Consider the following 22,577-nt stretch of genomic DNA (forward strand, 5'->3'; position numbering starts at 1 on the left):
AAATTCAGATTTTTGTGTCCAGTAGCTTTGTTGTGTCGAAGAGAAGTCTCTGCTCCAAGGATTCTACGAACTTCAAGAAAGACTGATAAGAGTTTTGGATTCAATTTTTCCCCGGAAAAAGGGGAATGGTGCCCCGTATATCTAAGAATATCTTAATTAATTAATAAATCAGTAAATATTTACATATTTACAGAATTTATTGAAGAATCCAAAAGTAAGTTAACGCTTGCGAATTGTTCGCTCCTAATAACCCCAACATTTTAATTGGTGCCCCGTGTGAGGCTTGGATACACAGAGATTTCTATCCGGCACAAACAAACAAATAAATCCAAAGAGCTTGAATTAAAAATAATCCGTTGTTCAGCCTTGAACCAGCAACAGAGTGGTGCTGATTTCGCTGAGCAGGAAGCTGCATCGAACTCTCACCAGTAACTCAGTGCTTCTTTAAAGGTGCAACGTGTAAATTAATTCTGGTTGACCTTTTAGGTTAAAAATTCAGTTTTTCCTTAAAGGTGCAACGTGTAATTAATTCTGGCTAACCTTTTAGGTTAAAATTCAGTTTTTCCTTAAAGGTGCAACGTGTAATTAATTCTGGCTAACCTTTTAGGTTAAAATTCAGTTCCTCATTAAAGGTGCAGCATGTAAGTAATTCTGACTAACCCTTTTAGGCTAAAATTAACTGCTAATTTAGCGACTTTAACTCACAGTGGCTATTGTAACTAACTGAAACCTTCACTCAAAGACTGATAACACCTTGTTTGCTAATATTCTGAAGGAATAACTAGCATATTTAACACTGCAAGTGTTGTAAGACGTTGCTACGGCAACGCACCAGCTTTTGCTAAAATACTGAAAGGAATAGTATTTTAAGCATCAGTCACGGCAGTCCGTGCAATTTTAAAACGCTAAAACCTGTGCGCACAAAGGTTAATTTAGTGTTTTTCTGCTACAAAACTAGCAGTTGCTGCCAAAAGGTGCAGCTTTGAGCTATCTGCAGAAGCTCTACTAGGCTATTTTTGGTTCGGTTGTTAAAAATGGAGGGACAGAGTAGTGAACTGACCAACTCCCAGCAACCAGGTGGCGCTGCGGCCCACGACTATGAACCTGGCCTACTTTCTGGACAAATATTGTCCAAACTGGTCGCGGTTGCTCGAGAACCCGACTACCCTTCTAGGGATTTCACTGAAGAACAGCGTAGCGACGAGCTAGAAGCTGTAATTGATCAAATAGAAAACCCGGATGGTACTAAACCAATCCAGGTTCACTTGGCTAAGTTAGCCCTGATCCTCTATCAGAGAGGACTCCAACGTGGTCAGAAGATCATGAACCTCCAGAGTATGCTAGCTGAAAAACAGCGAAATGGAAGGCTGATCGAGGAAGACGACACCCGCACCGATTCTGGGGAAGATGGGGAGGAGACCCCGCCCCCCTCTGCTGATGACAACAGACAGTGGGAAGGGGGGAAACACCATGACTCTCTGGACGGACGCACGCCGCAGGGGAGAGATGAAGCTTATCTGTCCCAACCTTCGGCCCCGTTCCCTACACACACTATAGGGCATTCAGGACCACCTAGGGGCCGAGGGCAATTCGCCCTCGAACCCCAGGTTGGACCACCACCCTCATCTTCACGGCCTTCTCAATCAGTGAGAAGTCGACCAGCTGAGCGGCACCTCTATTTAGACCGCTCCCCCAGTCCACGAAGGGTGCAAGGTGCCGATTGGGGTTATGCACCCCAAGCTGCACCTCAACCATCCACCCATCCTAGCTACTCCGGTATTCGGCATGCCGATAACCAGCTGCATGACCAAGCATCATACGCCAGTCCGTACCCGGACAGAGCGTATTACGCAGAAGCCCCAGTTGAAAGACGCAGGCTGCACTACGCAGACGTGCCCCGGGAGGAGGACCTCCCAAGACACCCACGTGACGTGCCAGCAGCCCGCCACAACATGCCGAACCCCGATTTGGGCCCCAGGAGTCAACATTGGGAGCCCAGAGCACACCAGCGATATCCAGCGCCTTCTGAGACAGACCGTGGGTCAGAGTCAGAGGATGACGCGCCGTACCGTGAGTCAGGGCTCCGTGTACGTCAAATTGAATCGATAGCTAAAGACATAGAACGCTTTGATCCTAACACCAATGAATCCAACGTCGACGATTATCTCAGGGAGATAGAACGTTGTCTGCTTGATCTTCCAGCACCCTCTTCAAGGGAAAAGCTCAAGCTAATTTGGAAAACCACATCTAGAACGGTGCACGGTTTCATGGAAACTCTACCATCTGACATTCGAGATCGGTACTCCTCGCTCTGCCGAGCGTTGAGAGATGAATACGCCACGTATGCAGACTCTGCGTCAGCTACAATGGGGGCCTTCTCCATCAAACACGGGAGGAACGAACCCCCCAGAGAGTATTATCGCCGACTCAAAAGTGCTTATTTCCAAGGTCGAAACGGCCCTGGGCTCGAGGAAGACCCTGCCTTCAGATCCCTGTTCATTCACAACCTGCACGAGTGTGTTCGATCCGAAGTCTCAATGTATTGTCGGATGAAAAAACTGACAACTCAGGAGATTAGGAGATACGCTCAACAGGCTTGGGAAGCCGGCGGAAAGCCCCAAAAGCCTGACGCACATCACCGCGTCATGCACCTTGCTCCCGACGCCGAGCCGCGTTTGGAGCTCGAAGGCACAGAAGCTCCACCCACTAAGCCAAAATCTGCTAAACCTAGACCTGTTAAACCGCGAGAGCAGTCCCAATCTCCTCAACAGGGAAAGGGGGGTGCTGATTGGCCGCCTAGGTCTGGACAATCAGACAGGAAGTGGCCCAACCAAAACCAACGGCAGGTAGGTTGGAACAGTGGAAGGTTTAAGGAGCGCCGCCCACAGGTAGGTCCCGAACACAAGTCCGCAGGTGAGTACTTGACCAAAGCCGACCTCCAGGAGATGTTTCAGCAGTTCCTAGCTAAACAGAAGGAACAGCTGAGATCTGCAGGAGAGACCCCTGCACCAAAGTCTTCTTCTAAGAAGCCAGACCCAGAGCCAACGTCCGCATGACTAGGCGTGGCTCAACCTCCCAGCGTGGCCAGGACCTACCTGATCAGCTGGGGGAACACTACTGGTAGATCACAGGAGTCTCCTGAAATCTACCCCCCAGAGAAACCTGATACTAAATTTCTGAAGTTCCTTGGTGACTTAACAAACCATGATCATGCTCGCCGTTTGTACTGTAGCACCAACGTAGGTGGGTGCATACAGGTTGATGCTCTGCTGGATACCGGCTCAGAAATCACCCTGATGTGCTCCACATTGTTCCATCGCGTGTCTGACACCATGCGGTCGCTCGGGAAACCAGTCCAGGTAGAACCCTGTGACCTGAAAATCACCAGCTACACCCAGACCCGGGAGTGTATCACTCACCGGGCGTGGCTGGATATCACCTTCCAAGACATGACTCTGGTTCACCCGTTTTATGTCTGCCAGCTAGACACTGAACCACTTCTCATTGGTCAGGACCTGCTTGAACGTCTAGCTCCCCTCATCGACTGCCAGAAGGGTCAACTGTGGGCCCAGGTGGACACACCTAAGCCCTGGAACCCAGATAGCAGCCGACCATCCTCCATTCTTGAGGTCAGCATAAGTGAGCCGCAAAACCCTTGTTCCAAGGTCATGCCCCTCCCTACGGCTCCCACAGACGATGTCCGCCTGCAAAGGCATGAAACCGCTCCTGGAACTCCGTTCCGCACACATTCATCTTTTCTCTGCTCGCTGAAGAACGTCAGCCTGCAGCCATATGCACCACACATAGTTGGTGGTCTTACCATCAACTGCACCCACATCTCAGATGCTCGCCTTGCTCTTTGGTCTGAAAAGTCAGCCATCAGCCAGCAGACGTTTGAACACCTGCGTCAGAAGGACCCCCTTCTGGTCAGTGTGACACGTAGCCATCGGCTCTTGTCACCTACTTGGCCGCAGAGGCTCCTGAAAGCGCCAGAGGTCTGCTCTCTGACTATCCAACTTGGAGCAAGACAGCTCACACATACATTCAGCATCATACCACAGCTTGATCCACCTGCACTCATTGGAGCAGATCTGCTGGTTCGACTCGGTGCCCAGCTGGACACTTGCAATCAAGTCCTTTGGGCCCGAGCCACACCATCCTCTGAGCCTCGCTCAGAAGGCCCTGAACACTTGCTGTCCGGTCAGGCCATTCCACAGGCCTGCCGTGCAGTGGTTGAAGCCAGCACGGTTCTGCCCCCATTGGTCAAAGGGGTGCCTGTTCGTCTGACTCTGATGAAGCATCAGAAGCTGCCAGGCACACAGGCCTTCTTCCAGCCATCACCGCACTTCTTGGAGCTCAACTTAGCCGTCTGTGGCACGCCACTCTTGGAGCTGAACAATCGTTCTGCCTACTTGTTGGTCGAAAATCCGACCCGGAGTCCTATCCACATGCCGGCAGGAAAGCCCTTGGGCATGCTGATAGATAGCTCATTCCATGACTTCGAACTGTCAGTCCCCGTGATCGGACAACTTCCGTTGTTCTTGAACGACAGACAGGTTGGTGTAGACACATTCAGTACTTTCCCTTCACAAATGATTACCATCAAGCGGCATGAAGCCCTTCCTGAGGAACCCATTTGCAGTGCAACCTTAGATACTGACGGTGGTCAGTGTCTAACGGTTTTTGCAATAAATACTCAACCCTCTGAGTCACCGGCTGAAAGCCCCGAACACCAGAGACCCTCCTCCTCTGAACCTTATGACGGCTTCGAGGCCGAAGTCAGCCAGCAGCTTGACAAAGCGGATGCGCTGGAGTCAGAGGAGCAGAGAGCAGAGCTTAGAAGCCTGTTCTATGAGTTTCAGTCCATCTTATCCAGGGACTCCCTGGACTGTGGACTCACAAACCTGCATACGGTTCGCATTCCAACGAACCCGAATGCCCCTCCTACTTTTGTACGTCAGTACAAGATTCCCCTCGCTGCTTATGAGTCGATCCAGGAGATCCTCGATCAGCTGAAGGAGAAAAACATCATCAGAGAGTGTAACTCCACTTACAACTCTCCCATCTGGCCGGTTCTGAAACCGACTGGGAAATGGCGTCTCACCATAGACTATCGTGCACTGAACAAACAAGTACCTCTCTCCAGGTGGCCTATGATCCATTTAGATCAGGAGCTAGCCAGAGTCAGAGATGCTCGTTTCTTCTCTACGGTTGACGTAGCCAACGGCTTCTGGACCATGAAGGTTGAGCCGGCGGACCAGTATAAACTGGCTTTCTCCTTTGGAAATCGCCAATATACTTGGAACCGCTGCCCCTTTGGCTACTCTAACTCACCTGCCGAGTTCAACATCTTCCTCCACAAAGCCATGTCAGATGCTGCTTCCAGAGGGAACCTCATATATGTCGATGACATCTTGATGAGGAGTCGAACCTTCGAGGAGCACCTGGCCGAACTCCGTCACGTGCTGCAACAGCTCGCTGACGCCGGAGCTAAATTGGCGATTCTCAAGGGACAGTGGTGTCGAACCAAAGTGGAGTATGTTGGACTGCTGGTTGGCCCTAATGGAGTCGAGCCCCAAGCGGGACGCATTAGAGCCATTCAGGACATCAAAGCCCCAGCTAATCTGACCGAACTCAGGAGCTTCCTCGGAGTCTGCAACTACTCCAGGCAGTTCATTGAGGAGTACGCTGAAATAGCGAGGCCCCTCACTGAGCTGCTTCAGAACGACACACCTTTCGTGTGGTACAGACCCCAAGAACTCTCCTTCCAGTTCCTAAAACAGAAGTTGGCGTCCGCACCCTGTCTGGCTTACCCAGACAAGGATAAAGAGTTCTACATAGAGGCTACTTTCTCCTCTCACTGCCTGAGCGCTGCTTTGAAGCAGAAACACGATCAGGACATGAGAGTTGTGGCATACGCCAGCAAGCCTCTGAGCAAGGTGGAACTCCAATTCTCAGACTGCGAGAGAGCTCTCCTCTCTACAGTCTGGGCCGTCGAACACTTTCGTAGTTACATCGGTGGACAGAAAGTGATCATTGAAACGTGTCATCAGCCCGTCACCTTCCTAAACAGCCAGCGACTTCGCGAAGGAAGAGTGTCAAACAGCCGCATTGCGACGTGGATGATGGTGCTCCAAGGATACAACATTGAGGTCAAGTATGGTCAGAACACCAAGCTAGCGCTAGGACAAGGGCTAGCAGGCTGCCAGCACTGTGACTCTGACTCCGTCATGGGCCCCCTGGACACACCTGCCGCAGTCTACCCAACCGCATCCAATCATCGCTACTTTGATGAGAATGTTTGCCAAGGGCTTCCGAAAGTTTACACTGATGGATGCTCCTACCTTCACGAAGGCCAGCTCCGTGCTGGGGTTGGAGTCGTTTGGGTGGACTGTGACACTAAGCAACCAAATCACTACCGGTTGGGCCAAAAGTCTAGTCAGTACGCCGAAATTGCTGCAGTGTTGATAACCCTCCAGCAGGCGGCAGCCTTGGACATCACTCAAATCGTCCTTTGCTCAGATTCAAACTACGCTAGACACAGCTTCATTTCTCACTTCCCCATGTGGAAGGAGAACCACATGAAAAACGCCAGGAACAGAGACGTGAAACACTCGGAGTTATTCCTAGCGTGTGATCTGCTCACCACTGAGAAAGGCATAATGGTCTACTGGAAAAAGGTCAAAGGTCACTCCAGGACCCTAGGTCCAGAGAAAGATGGTAATGACGAAGCTGACCGCCTTGCTAAGCTCGGTGCTGACCAGGGAACCTGCTGGGAATTCAAAGACGAGTGGCTTCCACCCAAGGCCGTTCACAAGGTCTGCGCGATTACTCGTCGCCATGCTAAACAGGCAGACGAACCTCGGACCGTTGAGGTACCCGTGTTTCTAGGCAGACAACCACAGGACGCGGACTTAGTCACCATGCAGGAACAAGATCCTGACCTGAAGCTCATCCGCGAGCTTCTCCAAAAGGGCCCGATGTCTAAACAACCATCACCACCTATTGGTGCAAGCCAAGATTTGGTAAACCTGCATCGTCAACTCACGCACCTGAAACTACAAAACGATTTGTTAGTTTACATGCGTGACGATCACAGCCCGCCGCGCTGGGTTGTTCCACTCGACCACAGAGGAGTGATGCTTGCCTACGCCCACGACACTCCGGTTGGAGGTCACCGCGGAGCAAAAGCTACCCTCGCGTCACTGACAGAAGTAGCATATTGGCCGTCGATGTCCAAGGACGTACACAGCTATGTCCAAGGCTGCCTCATCTGTGCCCAGTTTCAACCCTCCCAGCCGCTTGCTAGAGCACCACTGCAACGCAGGGGAATAACCTTCCCTTGGTCCCACCTGCAGATCGACTGGGTTGGACCGGTTCCCAAATCGGCAAGAGGAAACAAATATATGCTAACTGTAACTTGCAGTTTCACAAAGTGGGTTGAGTGCCTTCCAGCGCCAAACGATACAGCCGTCACAACCGCTGTACTGCTGATTAACCACGTTTTCAGTCGATGGGGACTTCCACTCTGCATTGACTCTGACCGAGGAACTCATTTCACATCCAGTGTAATGACGTCCCTGTTTGAACTTCTGGGAGTGGAAGTGAGATTCCACCTTCCCTATCACCCACAGTCATCCGGACAGGTCGAACGGATGAACCGCACGGTCGTCTCTATGCTCAAAAAGTACGTCTGCTCCACTGGGAAGGACTGGGACGTCAAGCTCCCTCTGGTCCTGATGGCCATACGGTCCACTCCACAGCGATCCACTGGGGTTACGCCCTTTGAGATGATGACCGGCAGACTGATGACTCTACCACTGCACCTCCTGTATCACCCAGAGGATGTCAGTGTTGCCACTGCCTATACCGCTCATCAGTATGTGGCAGACTTGAAAACACACCTCAGAGCTACGTTCGCGCACGCTCAGAAGAAACTGGAGACCAACGTAGAAGGCGCTAAAGCCTACTACGACCAAAAGACAACCAGCCGCGAATACGAGGTGGGTGACAAAGTATTCTACTTTCGGTTCGCCCAACCGGCACGCAAACCTAAGAAGTTCCTGCCCTGCTGGTCAGGACCATTTGAGATCGTGGCAAAACTCTCTCCAGTTGCATACAGGTTACGCATCACCAAAGCGAGACAGGAGCCTGTCTACAAATGGGTACATGCAAACCAAATCAAACCCTACGTCAAACCATCCCCGCGGGTACAGAGACCAGACTCCCCGCAGGAGGTAGACGTAGTCGCTACATAGTTCTATGCATGGAAATGAAAAAGGGGGGGAAGTGCACGTTTAACCCACTAACATGTACTAACCGACAAAGAACCAGCCCCCCCCCCCCCCCCCCCCCGCCGTCACTTTCACTAACCAAGAGAAACTCCTTCCTAGACCGCTAACAGGATGTACCTACTAAAACCTTACAGGGTGCTCTGGTACCTATTCTAGGCTCTGATTAATGAATCTCTACGTGCAATCAAGACTTTGTCTGAAACCATACCTCAGGATATTGTGTACACACGAGTGGTGAGAGATTTGATGTAGGACCTGCTCAGGGAAGTAAGTTCCACGCTGGACAGCTTGGTTGAAAGTCGTATTTCCCCGTACTTGGTACCACTGGACCTGCTCAAAGTTAGCTTGACAGCTGCTACCCCTCTACTGTGCACCTTTCACAAATCCACCTAGCGTACAGCCTAAGTAGTGCAATGCCCATTCACGTTGGAAAAAAAAAATTAGAACTCGGTTTCCTGTTAAACGTTCCCATAATTGTGACACCTCACATCTATAGGTTTAGGTCGATGCTGAACATTGGTATTTGAAAGGACGGGAGGCATTTCCACTTTGAACTAGAAACCTGACACTCCATCACCTCAACCTCGAACAGCATGACTCAGAGATTGAGATCATGGACGCTTTCCAGGGTTATAACTTTGCCTTCGATTTAGAAATTGACCAACAATTACTGATTGAAGGAACCAAATTTGTTAAGTTCACACAAACCCCGCGTGAACTTACTTTGACGCCCATGAATAGATACCCAAGACGCTACATTGACACAGATTATACCACCTTAATCTGCACATTGGTCGCCCTGGGGATGGGATGGCTCATCACGGCCGTGATAGCTTATTCCGCCTACAGGCGTGTTAAGAAACTCCAAGATAAGATGCACTTGCTCACCTACGGTGTGCCTCGTGACCGCGTTCTGGGAGACTCCAAGCGTGAATGTACCACACCTGTCTAAAGGGGGTGAGCAACGTTTTCTTTATTATTTTGTAACCCTAAGAGTAGTTCTCATTTTAGTCTACCTCACATATTTATCTGAGTGTTGCAGTATGTCACATTCTTTATAAGCTACACACTGAATGTATGACCTAAGAATGTATTTTATGAGACCTCAAGGTTGCTATGAATTTTCTTGGGTGTTATATGGTTTTTTTTTTTTTTTGGGTTTTCTGTATTTTTGTTTCGTACTTGGTCACATATTAACTAGTGGTTATGTGCCGGCCCAGTTCAGTCTGTCAATGACTCTGTCTGACGCACCAGCACATTGTAGTACCTCTTAGTTTTATGGTCCTTGTTTTAGCCCAAAGACTGTCCTGATCCACCCTTTGGACCAAAAAGGGGGGAATCTTGGGACCACATAGGTCAATGCGCGTTTGCGAACTATGGACCTCGTACATCACCGCGTGCTCCATAAACTGAACTGTATGGCCGGCGGTGAGATGCCTTTGTGTCCACTCGTGGACTTAACCGCCCACCGACCTTCCTCCTTCTACACTACTACCTCTCGCATGGACGACATCATCATTGCGTACCACCTGCGTGAGTGGCTTCTTCTCGTTATGCGCGTTGGGGACTATCCCGTTTCCTATCCTCTTTGTGCCTGACCAGGATCAAAGACCAAAGGCGCCAGGATCCAAGACAAAGAACAAAGACAAAGGCGTCCAAGGAGACCAACGTCCTAAGGGACAAACCCACCTGTGCTTCCGACAATCAAGTCGACCTACGTTCATGAGGAACAAACCCATCTGTGCTTCCGACGATCGAGCTTTGGGCGCGATCCCCGAAACCAAAAGGGGGAATGTTGAGGGTCTGACCTCATGAGGAAATTACTATGCAGTGATTTTCTCCAAAATGACTGTGCTTAAATTGCTCTGGAAAGCAAATAATCACATCAGCGCCAAGAAACTTCATTTCCCATGATGCTTTGCACACGGAAGCATTGGGTGACGTCACCGCCTAGTACCAGAAACACGTTCTGCGCATGTGCGGGAAGCCGTGGACTTTTCCCGCGAACTAAGACCATAAATCTTCAGCAGAGACAAAGAAACCTCGTTCTTTTGCCCAGGATACCTGGCGGTGAGGACACGCTTGTCGAACGTTCCGACTTCTTTGAGCACGCGGAAGCTCTAAGAGCCAAGTTGAGCCCACGGGACCGCTGATCTGCTCGTTTCTGCTCCCCTCCAGCTGATGTTTGAGGACACAGAACCCGCGGAGGGAAACAACAACTCCATCCAGCTCTCAGAAACGCTGTAAGTTATAACTCAGCACAGAAAGAAACTTTGCTGTCTCTGTCCAGCCCGTGGAGAAACACTCGTGAACGCCAAACAACGGAGAAAGCATCAAACCGACGGATGACGCCGGAAACTGCGGAGAAAAACGGAGAACCGTCAAGTCATAACAGCGGGGGACGCCTTGCTGCTTTGGTGATCAGGAAACTCATTTTTTTTCTCTCCTTTTCTTCTCCCGTTTCCTCTATAGTCTCAAATAAGCAATAAACCGCGTCTATTGCTTAAAAAGTAGCTTCGTGTTTTCCTCTTTCGTCCCAAACACGTCCGTCGGGTCATTTTGAAGAATAAACTGCTTATTAATCATTGTTTGGTATCTTTAAATGTTCGGCCATGGCCAGGCTGATAAACTAAGGATATTAACTCGTGATTAATCTTTTGTGTTGTTGCATGATCCTTTGAAATGTTTTGAGTGATTTAAGGTTAAGTTACTACTGATTCTAAGTGCTTTGGAAGTTAAAGTGCAAGTTGCCACCCACACTTTAGCCAGACAAAGGGGTCAGCCATCTTGTATTCAAGACTCCATTTTGAATCCATACACACGCACACACACACACACACACACACACACACACATACACACTACTCCTTTGTGAGAACAAAGGACCCCATTCATACATCCTCCATCACATGCAAACACATCCATCTTCAATCATATCACACGGTTATTATTCATCTATTCCACTGTTTATTCATTTGACAAATTGTTAATTAAATGTTATAAAATTCAGATTTTTGTGTCCAGTAGCTTTGTTGTGTCGAAGAGAAGTCTCTGCTCCAAGGATTCTACGAACTTCAAGAAAGACTGATAAGAGTTTTGGATTCAATTTTTCCCCGGAAAAAGGGGAATGGTGCCCCGTATATCTAAGAATATCTTAATTAATTAATAAATCAGTAAATATTTACATATTTACAGAATTTATTGAAGAATCCAAAAGTAAGTTAACGCTTGCGAATTGTTCGCTCCTAATAACCCCAACAATGGTGTGCTGCTGACCTCTACTCGGGATGTTGTGGATTAGTGGGCAGAGTACTTCGAAGACCTCCTATATCCCATCGGCACGTTTTCCAGTGAGGAAGCGGAGTCCGGGGACTTTGGGTTGGGCTCTCCAATCTCCGGTGGTGAGGTCACTGAGGTGGTCAAAAAGCTTCTCGGTGGCAAGGCTCCGGGGGTGGATGGGATCCACCCAGAGTTCATTAAGGCTCTGGGTGTTGAAAGGGTTACGTTGGCTGACACGTCTCTGCAATATCGCATGGATATCGGGGTCAGTTCCACTGGACTGGCAGCCCGGGATGGTGGTCCCCCTATTTAAATGGGGGACTACAGGGTGTGTTCCAACTACAGATGGATCACACTCCTGAGCCTCCCTGGTAAGGTCTATTCAGGGGTTCTGGAGAGGAGGGTCAGATGGATTGTCGAACCTCGGATTCAGGAGGAACAATGTGGTTTTCACCCTGGCCGTGGAACACTGGACCAGCTCTATATACCTTAGGGGGATCCTGTAGGGTGAGCGGGAGTTCACACAACCAATCTACATGTGTTTTGTGGATTTGGAGAAGACGTTCGACCACGTCCTTTGAGAGGCACTTTGGGGGTGTACTTCAGGAGCATGGGGTACCAAGCCCTCTGATATGGGCTGTTAGGTCAGTCAGCGTCTTTGAGTTGTTGTGAAAAGCGCTTAATGAAATGCATGCATTATTATTATTATTATTATTATTATTATTATTATTATTATTATTATTATTATGTCCCTGTATGACTGGTGTTAAAGCTTGGTCCATATTGCCGGCAGTAAGTCGGGCTTGTTTCTGGTGAGCGTTGGACTCCGCCAAGGCTGCCCTTTGTCACCGATTTTGTTCATAATTTTTATGGAGCTTCAAGTTGCAGCCAAGGTGTTGAAGGGAACCGTTTTGTGGCTTAAGGACTGAGGCTCTGCTTTTTGCATGATGTGGTCTTGTTGGCTTCAACCGGTTTTCAATGGAGCGGTTTGCAGCCAAGTGTGAAGCAGCTGAGAGGAGAATCAGCTCCTCTAAATCTAAGATCGTGGTCTTGAGTCAGAAAAGGGTAGAATGCCTTTTCCAGGTCAGGGATGAGGTCTGCTCCAAGTGGAGGAGTTAAAGTATCTCGGGGTCTTGTTCATGAGTGAGGGAAACTTGGCTCTCGAGATCAATAGGTGGATCGGTGCTGTGTCTGCAGTGATGCAGGCATTGTACCGGTTTGTCGCGGTGGAGAGAGCTGAGCCAGAAGGCTCTTGATTTACCAGTCAATCTACGTTCGACCCTCACCTATGGTCACGAGCTTCTGGTAGTGACCAAAAGAATGAGATTGCGGATACAAGCGGCCAAAATGCGTTTTCTTCGCAGGGTGGATGGGCTCTCACTTAGAGATAGGATGAGAAGCTCGGTCATCCGGGAGGGGCTCGGAGTAGACCCGCTGCTCCTCCACATTGAGAGGAGCCACATGTGATGGCTCGGGCACCTAGTTAGGATGCCTCCTGGACGCCTCCCTGGTGAGGTTTTCCAGGCACGTCCAACCAGGACAAGTCTCTCGGTTGGCCAGGGAACGCCTCAGGATTCCCCCGGAGGAGATGGCCTCCCTGCTTAGGCTACTGCCCCCACAATTCAACCCCGAATAAGCAGCAGAAAATGGATGGATCAATGGATCTTTGGATTATACACCATCTCTGCAGTCAGTTATCACATTTGGTGATGATCTTTCCAGTTATTGTGCTTATTTTGTGAATTTTGCATATCTTAGATGGCAGCAGAATCGAAAAATTTGGAAGACATAAACCAGAGTGAAGTCAAGATCAGAAGCTTCAGCGATGCAGTCGTCCCACAGCTTCATAACAGTCTCCTGAAAGTTGCGTTTGAGCTGCTTGGCAATCGTGAGGTAAACTTGTGTGGATGTGTGTGTGAAAAGAAAAAAAAGAAAAGAGTGAATCACATAATTCTGTGATTTAGTTTAACGTTCAGGTTTTCTTTTTGTTTGTTTGTTTCTTTTCAGGAAAACATCAAAACGTTTGACGACGCAATCTCAGCCATGGTTGATGACTTTGTGAGGACCTCAGAGAAGACATATCCTTCATCTGACTGTGTCAACTTGATGGTTTCAAACAACCACAGCAAAAACACAACTTTTGTTTCTGATTTCTTTGACACAAACACACATTCGCCCAGTTAAGAGATCTAGAGGAACTATATCATCAGAATGTAAATAAAATAGTCATTGAGACTCTGGAGAAAGTAGCCAACCATAATGAAGAGGGAGCCATCCCGGAAGATGTGATGAGGGTCAGTGTCACTTCTGCACTGCCAGTTTTTACTTCACGCTGATGCTCTTTTTGCAAAGTAAATAAATAAATAAATGCAAGGCCTTGGTGGTGAAATCAAAAGAAACAAAACAAAAGGAAACTGAATATATTTGCTGGAATTACTCTCAGATGATGTCTTGTCTGTCATGAGAAAACTGAATCAGGTTTTTGTTTTGGTTGTCTTTTGCGAATAGCTGTTTGCAGACCAAGATTCAGTGAAGGAGGCCCTAGCAACCAGCCACAAAGCCCGACAGCTTAAGATGGATAATCGGGAGAACCAGCTGGTTAGACGAGTCAGAGCCTGGAAGTCAGCCGTCATTGCAGAGGTAGGAAACTCAAATGACTGTAAAACAAACCCTCCCACACATCCCCTCATCTTCCTGGTGTTTTTGTTGCATTCTGTTTTTTTTTTTTTTTTTTCAGATTAAAGAAAATGAACTTCGGCAGAACCACATGCACATGTCGGACATCAACAGATATGTACAATATCAGGAAGCAACTGGAGGACATTTTAGAGTATCAATATAATTTTTGCAAGACACTATATGTCATGTTTTTATGCAAAAAAGTAACTGTGAGAATGAGAGAAGGTTAAGAGATGGAGAAGGTGATCTTCATGATTTGTGAATGAAATTTTACTGTTTCCATGTAAAAAACGCTCTTTACTTCTCTGTATTCGCATTACAAATGGTGTGTTTTGTTTAGAAAATATGTAAGTATAGATTGCTGGTAAGTTAGTTAATTTGTTTGTTTTAGGAATTTTTGTCATGTAAAACTCCAGTTTAGTCTTTAAACCCTTTCAATAAAATGTGACCAAAAGTTGGATTTAGTCTGTTGTTATTGGAAAAAAGAAAAGAAATTGGATGTATATGGGTGACAGTGGAGCTAGACCTCTGTGTAAGTCGCTTTGGATAAAAACATCTGCTATAAACATAACATGTATGCTAATTACTGACGGGGTGTTTTTCTACATTAATTTTAGGGAAAAAACGTGTAAAATCAGAGAAATAACAGTGCAACTAAGGAATGCCATATATGGTATTATGGTGTTCATTCATTCATTCATTCATTCATTCATTCAAATGATTGTTTCAGCGATGAATCCCGATTATAAACCAGCTGATTATAACCAGTTGCGGTAAAAACTACAACTCCCAGAACTCATCACGGTACATCATCCAATAAAAATCTAGCTCAGGCCAAGACCCAGTTTTTAGCCAATGAGATTCCAGGAAGCTGGATTTCTAAGGACGCGTCACAGCTTCCGTCAGTTCATGGAAAGGTAACGTTGGAGGAAACTTGAGTGTTGGGGATTCAAATTCTTTTTTCAAAAAATTTCACAAGGGAGACCGATCACGACCGACTTCCTTCCCTTCGTCAGCGGTGTGTTTTCAGTCTCAAGAGTTCATGACGGTCCCCGAAGACGACTCCATAGCTCTTATCATGCCTATCCGAGCAGAGTGCCTCTGTACCAGCCCATCCTCGGCCTGTCTTGTTCCCCCTGCCCCGATCAACGCTCAGCAGCCCGGGCTGGCTACTTCGCTGCTGTACAGCGGCTCGCAGTTTCGGGGTTACCAGAGGAGCAAAGGCAACTCTTACGACGTGGAGGTTGTTTTGCAGGTAGGATTTTCCCTCTGAAGTCGTGTTGTGTAAGTAAACAAACTAGACTCGCACCTTTTATCTCCAACTTGCTGCAGCTTGTTAGCTAAAATTCCAGTAAATTACTGTTTATATGGAGTTTATAGCTTAAGCTGTACTTTTAATAATGTACTTAGTATTTTGTGCTACTCCAGTGAAATATATGAAGACTTTTAGTTTAGCGCCTGAGAGTCTTGACCTAAGTATGCTTAAATCTGTTTGTCCTGGACAGCATGTGACTACGGATGACTCATATTTGTGTGGATACTTGAAGATCAAAGGCCTCACAGAGGTAAGCCCAGGCTGCAGCCTGATCCTATGTAGCAAGGCTGAACTTTGTTCTTTAAGCAAGGAGAACAAACAAATTGCTGCTTGCTTGTTGCAGGTTGAGTTAAGAAAAGGCTAGTTTGGGAACACCGGCGTGAGGCCAGTGTTGTCATTGTGCCACATAAATGTTTTCATGGTGCAACGGGTGTCTTAATCAAGATGCAGTCTGTGAGTACATTAGATTGTTGTGTCAGTGTTTTAGAAATGAAAGAGATGAAGCAGCACAGACAGCGCAAAGTCACCCTAAAAAAACGCATTGCATCTAATAAATTTGTAAATAACATTTATATTTTTGCTGTTCACTCCAGAAAGTGGAACTCCTATAAGTTTGTTACAGAGTGAAACGCTTCAAGCCTTTATTTCTCAACGTTTCAGTACAGCTTACAGAAAATGATAACCCAAAGTTTGGTGTCTCACAAGTTTAGAAAATTACATTAGATCAATTAGTTTGTTGCATGAAATTCAGCATCGAGCAGCATGGCAGACAAAGGAATGACTTACAACAGTCTGTCTACAGGCAGAGCCGCTCTACGTTGACCCCACCGTGATCCACCAGGCTCCTTAGCATAGAGGACTATCAGGTGCAGCCGTGTCCACCACCAGATGCAGTCACCTGCGTCCTCCAGGATACCATCTACCCTCCTCCCCTCTGGAAGGAGGCCATGCTGCATCCGAGCAGTAGCATTGAGACTGAGGAGCAGCTTTCACCCAGATGCATTCAGACTCTTCAACGGTTGAGACTATTTAGAGCAGGGGTGGCGAACCCTGGTCATGGAGAGCTACTGTCCAGCATGTCTTAGTTGTTTCCCTGCTCCAACAGTTGATTCACCTGTTCAGTGGCTCATCAGGCTCTGTGGAAGTCAGTTAATAGCCTGCTGATTAAAACCAGGTGTGTTAAAGCAGGAAAACCTCTAAAACGTGCTGGCTAGCAGCTCTATAGAGTTTCCTACACCTGATTCAGAGGCTCAGGAAACCTTTGCAGGTGTCTTCGTCTTCGTCTTCCTCCGCTTATCCGGGTCCGGGTCGCGGGGGCAGCATCCCAACCAGGGAGCTCCAGGCCGTCCTCTCCCCGGCCTTGTCCACCAGCTCCTCCGGCAGGACCCCAAGGCGTTCCCGGACCAGATTGGAGATGTAACCTCTCCAACGTGTCCTGGGTCGACCCGGGGGCCTTCTGCCGGCAGGACATGCCCGAAACACCTCCCTGGGGAGGCGTCCAGGAGGCATCCTGACCAGATGCCCAAACCACCTCAACTGGCTCCTTTCGATCCGGAGGAGCAGCAGTTCTACTCCGAGTCCCTCCCGAATGTCCGAGCTCCTCACCCTATCTCTAAGGCTGAGCCCGGCCACCCTACGGAGGAAACTCATTTCGGCCGCTTGTATCCGCGATCTCGTTCTTTCGGTCATTACCCAAAGCTCATGACCATAGGTGAGGATTGGGACGTAGATCGACCGGTAAATCGAGGGCCTGGCTTTCTGGCTCAGCTCCCTCTTCCCCACGACAGATCGGCTCAGCGTCCGCATCACTGCAGACGCCGAACCGATCCGCCTGTCGATCTCCCGATCCCTCCTACCCTCACTCGTGAACAAGACCCCGAGATACTTAAACTCCTCCACTTGAGGTAGGACCTCTCCCCCGACCCGGAGGTGGCAAGCCACCCTTTTCCGGTCGAGAACCATGGTCTCAGATTTGAAGGTGCTGATCCTCATCCCAGCCGCTTCACACTCGGCCACGAACCTACCCAGCAAGAGCTGAAGGTCAGAGCTGGATAAAGCTAGGAGGACCACATCATCCGCAAAAAGCAGAGACGAGATTCTCCTGCCACCAAACTCGACACACTCCACACCACGGCTACGTCTACAAATTCTGTCCATAAAAGTGATGAACAGAACCGGTGACAAAGGGCAGCCCTGGCGGAGTCCAACCCTCACTGGGAACAGGTCCGACTTACTACCGGCTATGCGGACCAAACTCACGCTCCTCTGGTAAAGGGACTGAATGGCCCTTAACAGAAAGCCACCCACCCCATACTCCTGGAGCGTCCCCCACAGGGTGCCCCTGGGGACACGGTCATAAGCCTTCTCCAAATCCACAAAGCACATGTGGATTGGTTGGGCAAACTCCCATGCCCCCTCCATCACCCTTGCAAGGGTATAGAGCTGGTCCACAGTTCCACGGCCAGGACGAAAACCACATTGCTCCTCCTCTATCTGAGATTCAACTATCGATCGGACCCTCCTCTCCAGTACCTTGGAGTAGACCTTTCCAGGGAGGCTGAGGAGTGTGATCCCCCTATAGTTGGAACACACCCTCAGGTCACCCTTCTTAAAGATGGGGGCCACCACCCCGGTCTGCCACTCCCTAGGAACTGCCCCCGATGACCACGCAATGTTGTAGAGACGTGTCAACCATGACAGCCCTACAACATCCATAGCCTTGAGATACCCAGGACGAACCTCATCCGCCCCCGGGGCTCCGCCGCTGTGTAGTTGTTTGACTACCTCAGCAACTTCTGCCCCCGAGATCGGACAGTCCATCCCCAGGCCTCCCAGCTCTGGTTCCTCCTCGGAATGCGCATTGGTGGGATTGAGGAGCTCCTCAAAGTATTCCTTCCACCGTCCGACTATAGCCTCAGTTGACGTCAGCAGCTCCCCATCCCCACTGTAAACAGTGTGAGCGAGTTGCTGCCTTCCTCTCCTGAGGCGCCGGACAGTTTGCCAGAACCTCTTTGGAGCCGATCGATAGTCTTTCTCCATGGCCTCACCAAACTCCTCCCACGCCCGAGATTTTGCCTCGGCAACTGCCACTGCTGCACCCCGCTTGGCTATCCGGTACCTGTCTGCTGCCTCCGGAGACCCACAGACCAGCCACGCCCTGTAGGCCTCCTTCTTCAGCCTGACGGCTCCTCGAACCTCTGGTGTCCACCAGCGGGTACGGGGGTTGCCACCACGACTGGCACCGGCCACCTTACGACCACAGCTAGCAACAGCCGCCTCGACAATCGCAGAGTGGAACAAGGCCCACTCGGACTCAATGTCCCCCACTGCTCTCGGGACGTGGTCAAAGCTCTGTCAGAGGTGGGAGTTGAAGACCGTCTTGACAGGTTCTTCTGCCAGGCGTTCCCAGCAGACCCTCACTATGCGTTTGGGTCTGCCAGGTCTACGCGGCATGTTCCCTTGCCATCTGATCCAACTCACCACCAGATGGTGATCAGTTGACAGCTCCGCCCCTCTCTTCACTCGGGTGTCCAAAACATACGGCCGCAGGTCAGATGATACGACTACAAAATCTATCATCGACCTGTGACCTAGGCTGCCCTGGTACCAAGTGTACCGGTGGGCATCCTTATGTTCGAACATGGTGTTCGTTATGGCCAAACTGCGGCTTGCACAGAAGTCCAATAACAAAACACCGCTCGAGTTCAGATTAGGTGGGCCGTTCCTCCCAATCACACCCCTCCAGGTCAAGCTGTCATTGCCCACGTGAGCATTGAAGTCCCCCAGCAGGACAATGGAGTCCCCTGATGGAGCACTATCTAGCACTCGTCCCAGGGACTCCAAAAAGGGTGGGTACTCTGAACTGATATTTGGCCCATAAGCACAAACAACAGCCAGGACCCGTTCCCCGACCCGAAGGCGCAAGGAAGCTACCCTCTTGTCCCCCGGGGTAAACCCCAACACACAGGCAGAGAGTCTCGGGGCTAACAAAAAGCCAACCCCAGCCCTCCGCCTCTCACCCGGAGCAACTCCAGCAAAGTAGAGTGTCCAACCCCTCTCCAGGTCTCGGGTTCCAGAGCCAATGCAATGTGTCGAGGTGAGTCCGACTATATCTAGCCGGTACCGCTCAACCTCTGCCACAAGCTCCGGCTCCTTCCCCGCCAGCGAGGGGACGTTCCATGTCCCAAAAACTAGTTTTCTTGTCCGGGGATTGGACCGCCAAGGCTCCCGCCTTGTTCTGCCACCCGATTCGCATTGCACCGGACCCTTCATGTTCCTCCTGCGGGTGGTGGGTCCACAGTTGGACGAGCCCATGTATCGGGTTCTGGCTGGGCCCGGCCGGGCCCCATGGGCGAAAGCCCGGCCACCAGGCGCTCGCTCACGGGCCCCAACCCCAGGCCTGGCTCCAGGGTGGGACCCCGGTAACCCTCCGGGCCGGGTACTCCGACTCTTCGTTTTAACCGCCATGAAAGATCCTTCGAACCGTTCTTTGTCTCACCCTTCACCTAAGACCAATTTGTCATGGGAGACCCTACCAGGGGCACTAAGTGCCCCAGACAACATAGCTCCTAGGATCATTATGGCACTCAAACTCCTCCACCACGATAAGGTGACGGTTCAAGGAGGAGCCTTTGCAGGTGTTCGGTGTTAATTAGCTGATTAGGGTGTGACAACATGAGCGTCAATATTTATCTTTTTAACAAAATGCAAATTTACTGAAACACTTCATTTTGACTTTTTGTTTGTCAGCCGTAATCCTCAAACTTACAAGAAATAAAGGTTTTAAATATTTCGCTGTGTGAGATGCATCTAGATAAAATGAGTTTCACTTCCTGGAAAAAGTGACAAAAAAAACCAGAACTTTATAAAAAAAAGAACTTTATAGAAATAGTTCTGCGCCCGCTCATGTCGATCGTCAGGAAATCCTTTTTATTTTTTTATCTTGGTTTACTTTTTGTATTTTTGTTCTGTGTGTGTGCTTTAGGAGTATCCCACGCTCACAACGTTTTTTGTCGGTGAAATTATCAGCCGCAAGAGGCCTTTTCTAACGCGGAAGTGGGACGCCGATGAAGACGTGGACAGGAAGCACTGGGTACGCTCTGCCGCTCCTTACTTCAGTTGCAGGGAGATCTGTTGCATGAGTATTCACTGGAGGATTACACACGCCTAACCAACACTTTGAGTTCATTAAATCTATTTTATTTTTCCTCAAAAAATGTTTGAATGCATCTAGTTTGATATCCAATACCAATATGTGTCATTTTAACAGAGGGCTTCTTATACACAAATCTTTTCCAGGGGAAGTTTCAGGCTTTTTACAAGTACGCCAAAAACTTCAACTCCGATCATTTTGACTTCAAAGCGCTGGAAGATAGCGATTATATCTTCATGAGGTGGAAGGTCAGTAGGTCATCCGTCCTCTCGTTGTTTCCTCTTTCCAGGTTGATCTCTAATCTCGCCTCTTGTCGCCCTCTCAGGAGCAGTTTTTAGTTCCAGACCACACAATCAAAGACATCAGCGGCGCCTCGTTTGCGGGTTTCTACTACATTTGCTTTCAGAAGTCCACAGCCACCATTGAGGGCTACTATTACCACAGGAGCTCAGAGTGGTAATCACCTGCTTTCAGACCAGATTTTACTCGCATTGGGGAATAAAATGTAAACGACCTCCTTTATTCTGCTCCTGCAGGTACCAGTCACTAAGTCTAAACCATATTCAGGAGCACAGCATGCCTATTTACGAATTCCGGTGATCTGAAACAACTCTGCTGGACGGAGGAGACGCTGGGCTGCATTTGAATGAGCGGCGGAAGAAAACCACGTTGGAGATGACGCGTTTGGCTCAGTGGGGGAGAAGAGGGGGGCTAAGGGGCCAAATTACCGAGCTGCAGAACCAAAAACGGACACGATGAGGAGATTTAAGTGAGATTTGTGCGGTTCAGACAGAGCTGATGTCAGATAATCATCGCCTGCTCTGGTTTTGGCTTGCAGAGCTTTGCCTTACACCCCAGAAAACGGTTTGTGGGAGGAAAAGTGGTTTTTCAGTAATATTAAATACAATATTTTGAGGGAATATGTTTGATCCCTCTCGGTCACTTCTGTTTCTTACTACAGGATAACAGAACCCATCAGCGACCGGCATGAATGTGAGACGGCTGATTTAGTTTGGACACACACACACACACACACACACACACACACACACACACACACACACACACACACACACACACACACACACACACACACACACACGTTGTTTTTATGTTTTCTCTTTATGCCAGAGATTACTAGCTGAACTGCTAGCCCTCTGTAGTGCACCATAATTCTGAGTCATGATGAGTAAAATAACGGGATTTCCATGTGCGTAAGGAACTCGACACATGAAGAGCAGAGTTTTAAATTCTCTATTTTGTGTGAATTTAAAAAATAATATTTTTTTTGTGGGTTTATAACGTCCTGAGGAGGACAAAATATTAAAAACGTCTTTTGACTAATGAAAGGAAGAGGCAAGAACAAATCTGTTGATGTTTTTTTTTTTAAGGACAAAATTTTTAATATGAAAAGTAACATATTTTTATGGTTGGGGAGTGAAAATGCTGGAAATGTCAAAAATAGTGTTTCTGAACAAGTTTGATGTGGAGGTTTGTGTACATTATTTATGTTCTCACAGCTGGAATATTTAAACATGTGGGACAAGATGCTGTGATGCAGGAAAATATGTTAATTCCCATACACTGGGAATATTTATTTGAATCATTTAAAAGGAAGCAGAATGCCATAAAATGAGTGAATGTTCATTTATTGGAGAATAATTCTAATTTAAAGATGTTATGTCCCACAAAGATGTGAGAAATAAAGTACTCGTCTGTCAGCTCCTCTGTTCTAATCTATAAAGCTCAGTTTGAAAAGTTACGCTTTGCATGTGATTCATTTAGTTTTTCCTTGAGAGAAAATTACTTTTTATTTATCTAAACGTTAACTTTTCTGGATGAGCTTTAATCCTTTATG

General features: G+C 48.5%; 2 protein-coding genes across 3 annotated transcripts in view; both read left to right on the top strand.

Annotated features, from left to right (window-relative positions):
* drc3 (dynein regulatory complex subunit 3) overlaps nt 1–14,712 on the top strand; it is a 20,937-nt gene extending 6,225 nt beyond the window's left edge. For both annotated transcript variants that reach the window (XM_054750535.2, XM_054750534.2), the window contains exons 9-13: nt 13,332–13,466; nt 13,581–13,649; nt 13,742–13,867; nt 14,082–14,213; nt 14,311–14,712. In XM_054750535.2, the coding sequence (XP_054606510.2) occupies nt 13,332–13,466; nt 13,581–13,649; nt 13,742–13,867; nt 14,082–14,213; nt 14,311–14,415 (567 nt within the window). In that variant the 3' untranslated portion in view covers nt 14,416–14,712. The remainder of the gene's footprint in view (nt 1–13,331; nt 13,467–13,580; nt 13,650–13,741; nt 13,868–14,081; nt 14,214–14,310) is intronic.
* Nucleotides 14,713–15,123: 411 nt separating this feature from the next.
* Nucleotides 15,124–22,481, top strand: gid4 (GID complex subunit 4 homolog). The gene is made up of 6 exons (XM_015945702.3): nt 15,124–15,507; nt 15,758–15,817; nt 20,552–20,659; nt 20,866–20,967; nt 21,045–21,175; nt 21,256–22,481. Exons 1-6 carry the CDS (start codon nt 15,295–15,297, stop codon nt 21,317–21,319), a joined length of 678 nt encoding a protein of 225 aa, XP_015801188.1. The 5' UTR covers nt 15,124–15,294; the 3' UTR covers nt 21,320–22,481.
* The last annotated feature ends 96 nt before the right edge of the window (nt 22,482–22,577 follow it).

This window comes from Nothobranchius furzeri, chromosome 12 (assembly GCF_043380555.1).
Source record: "Nothobranchius furzeri strain GRZ-AD chromosome 12, NfurGRZ-RIMD1, whole genome shotgun sequence".
Taxonomy (NCBI): Eukaryota; Metazoa; Chordata; class Actinopteri; order Cyprinodontiformes; family Nothobranchiidae; genus Nothobranchius; species Nothobranchius furzeri.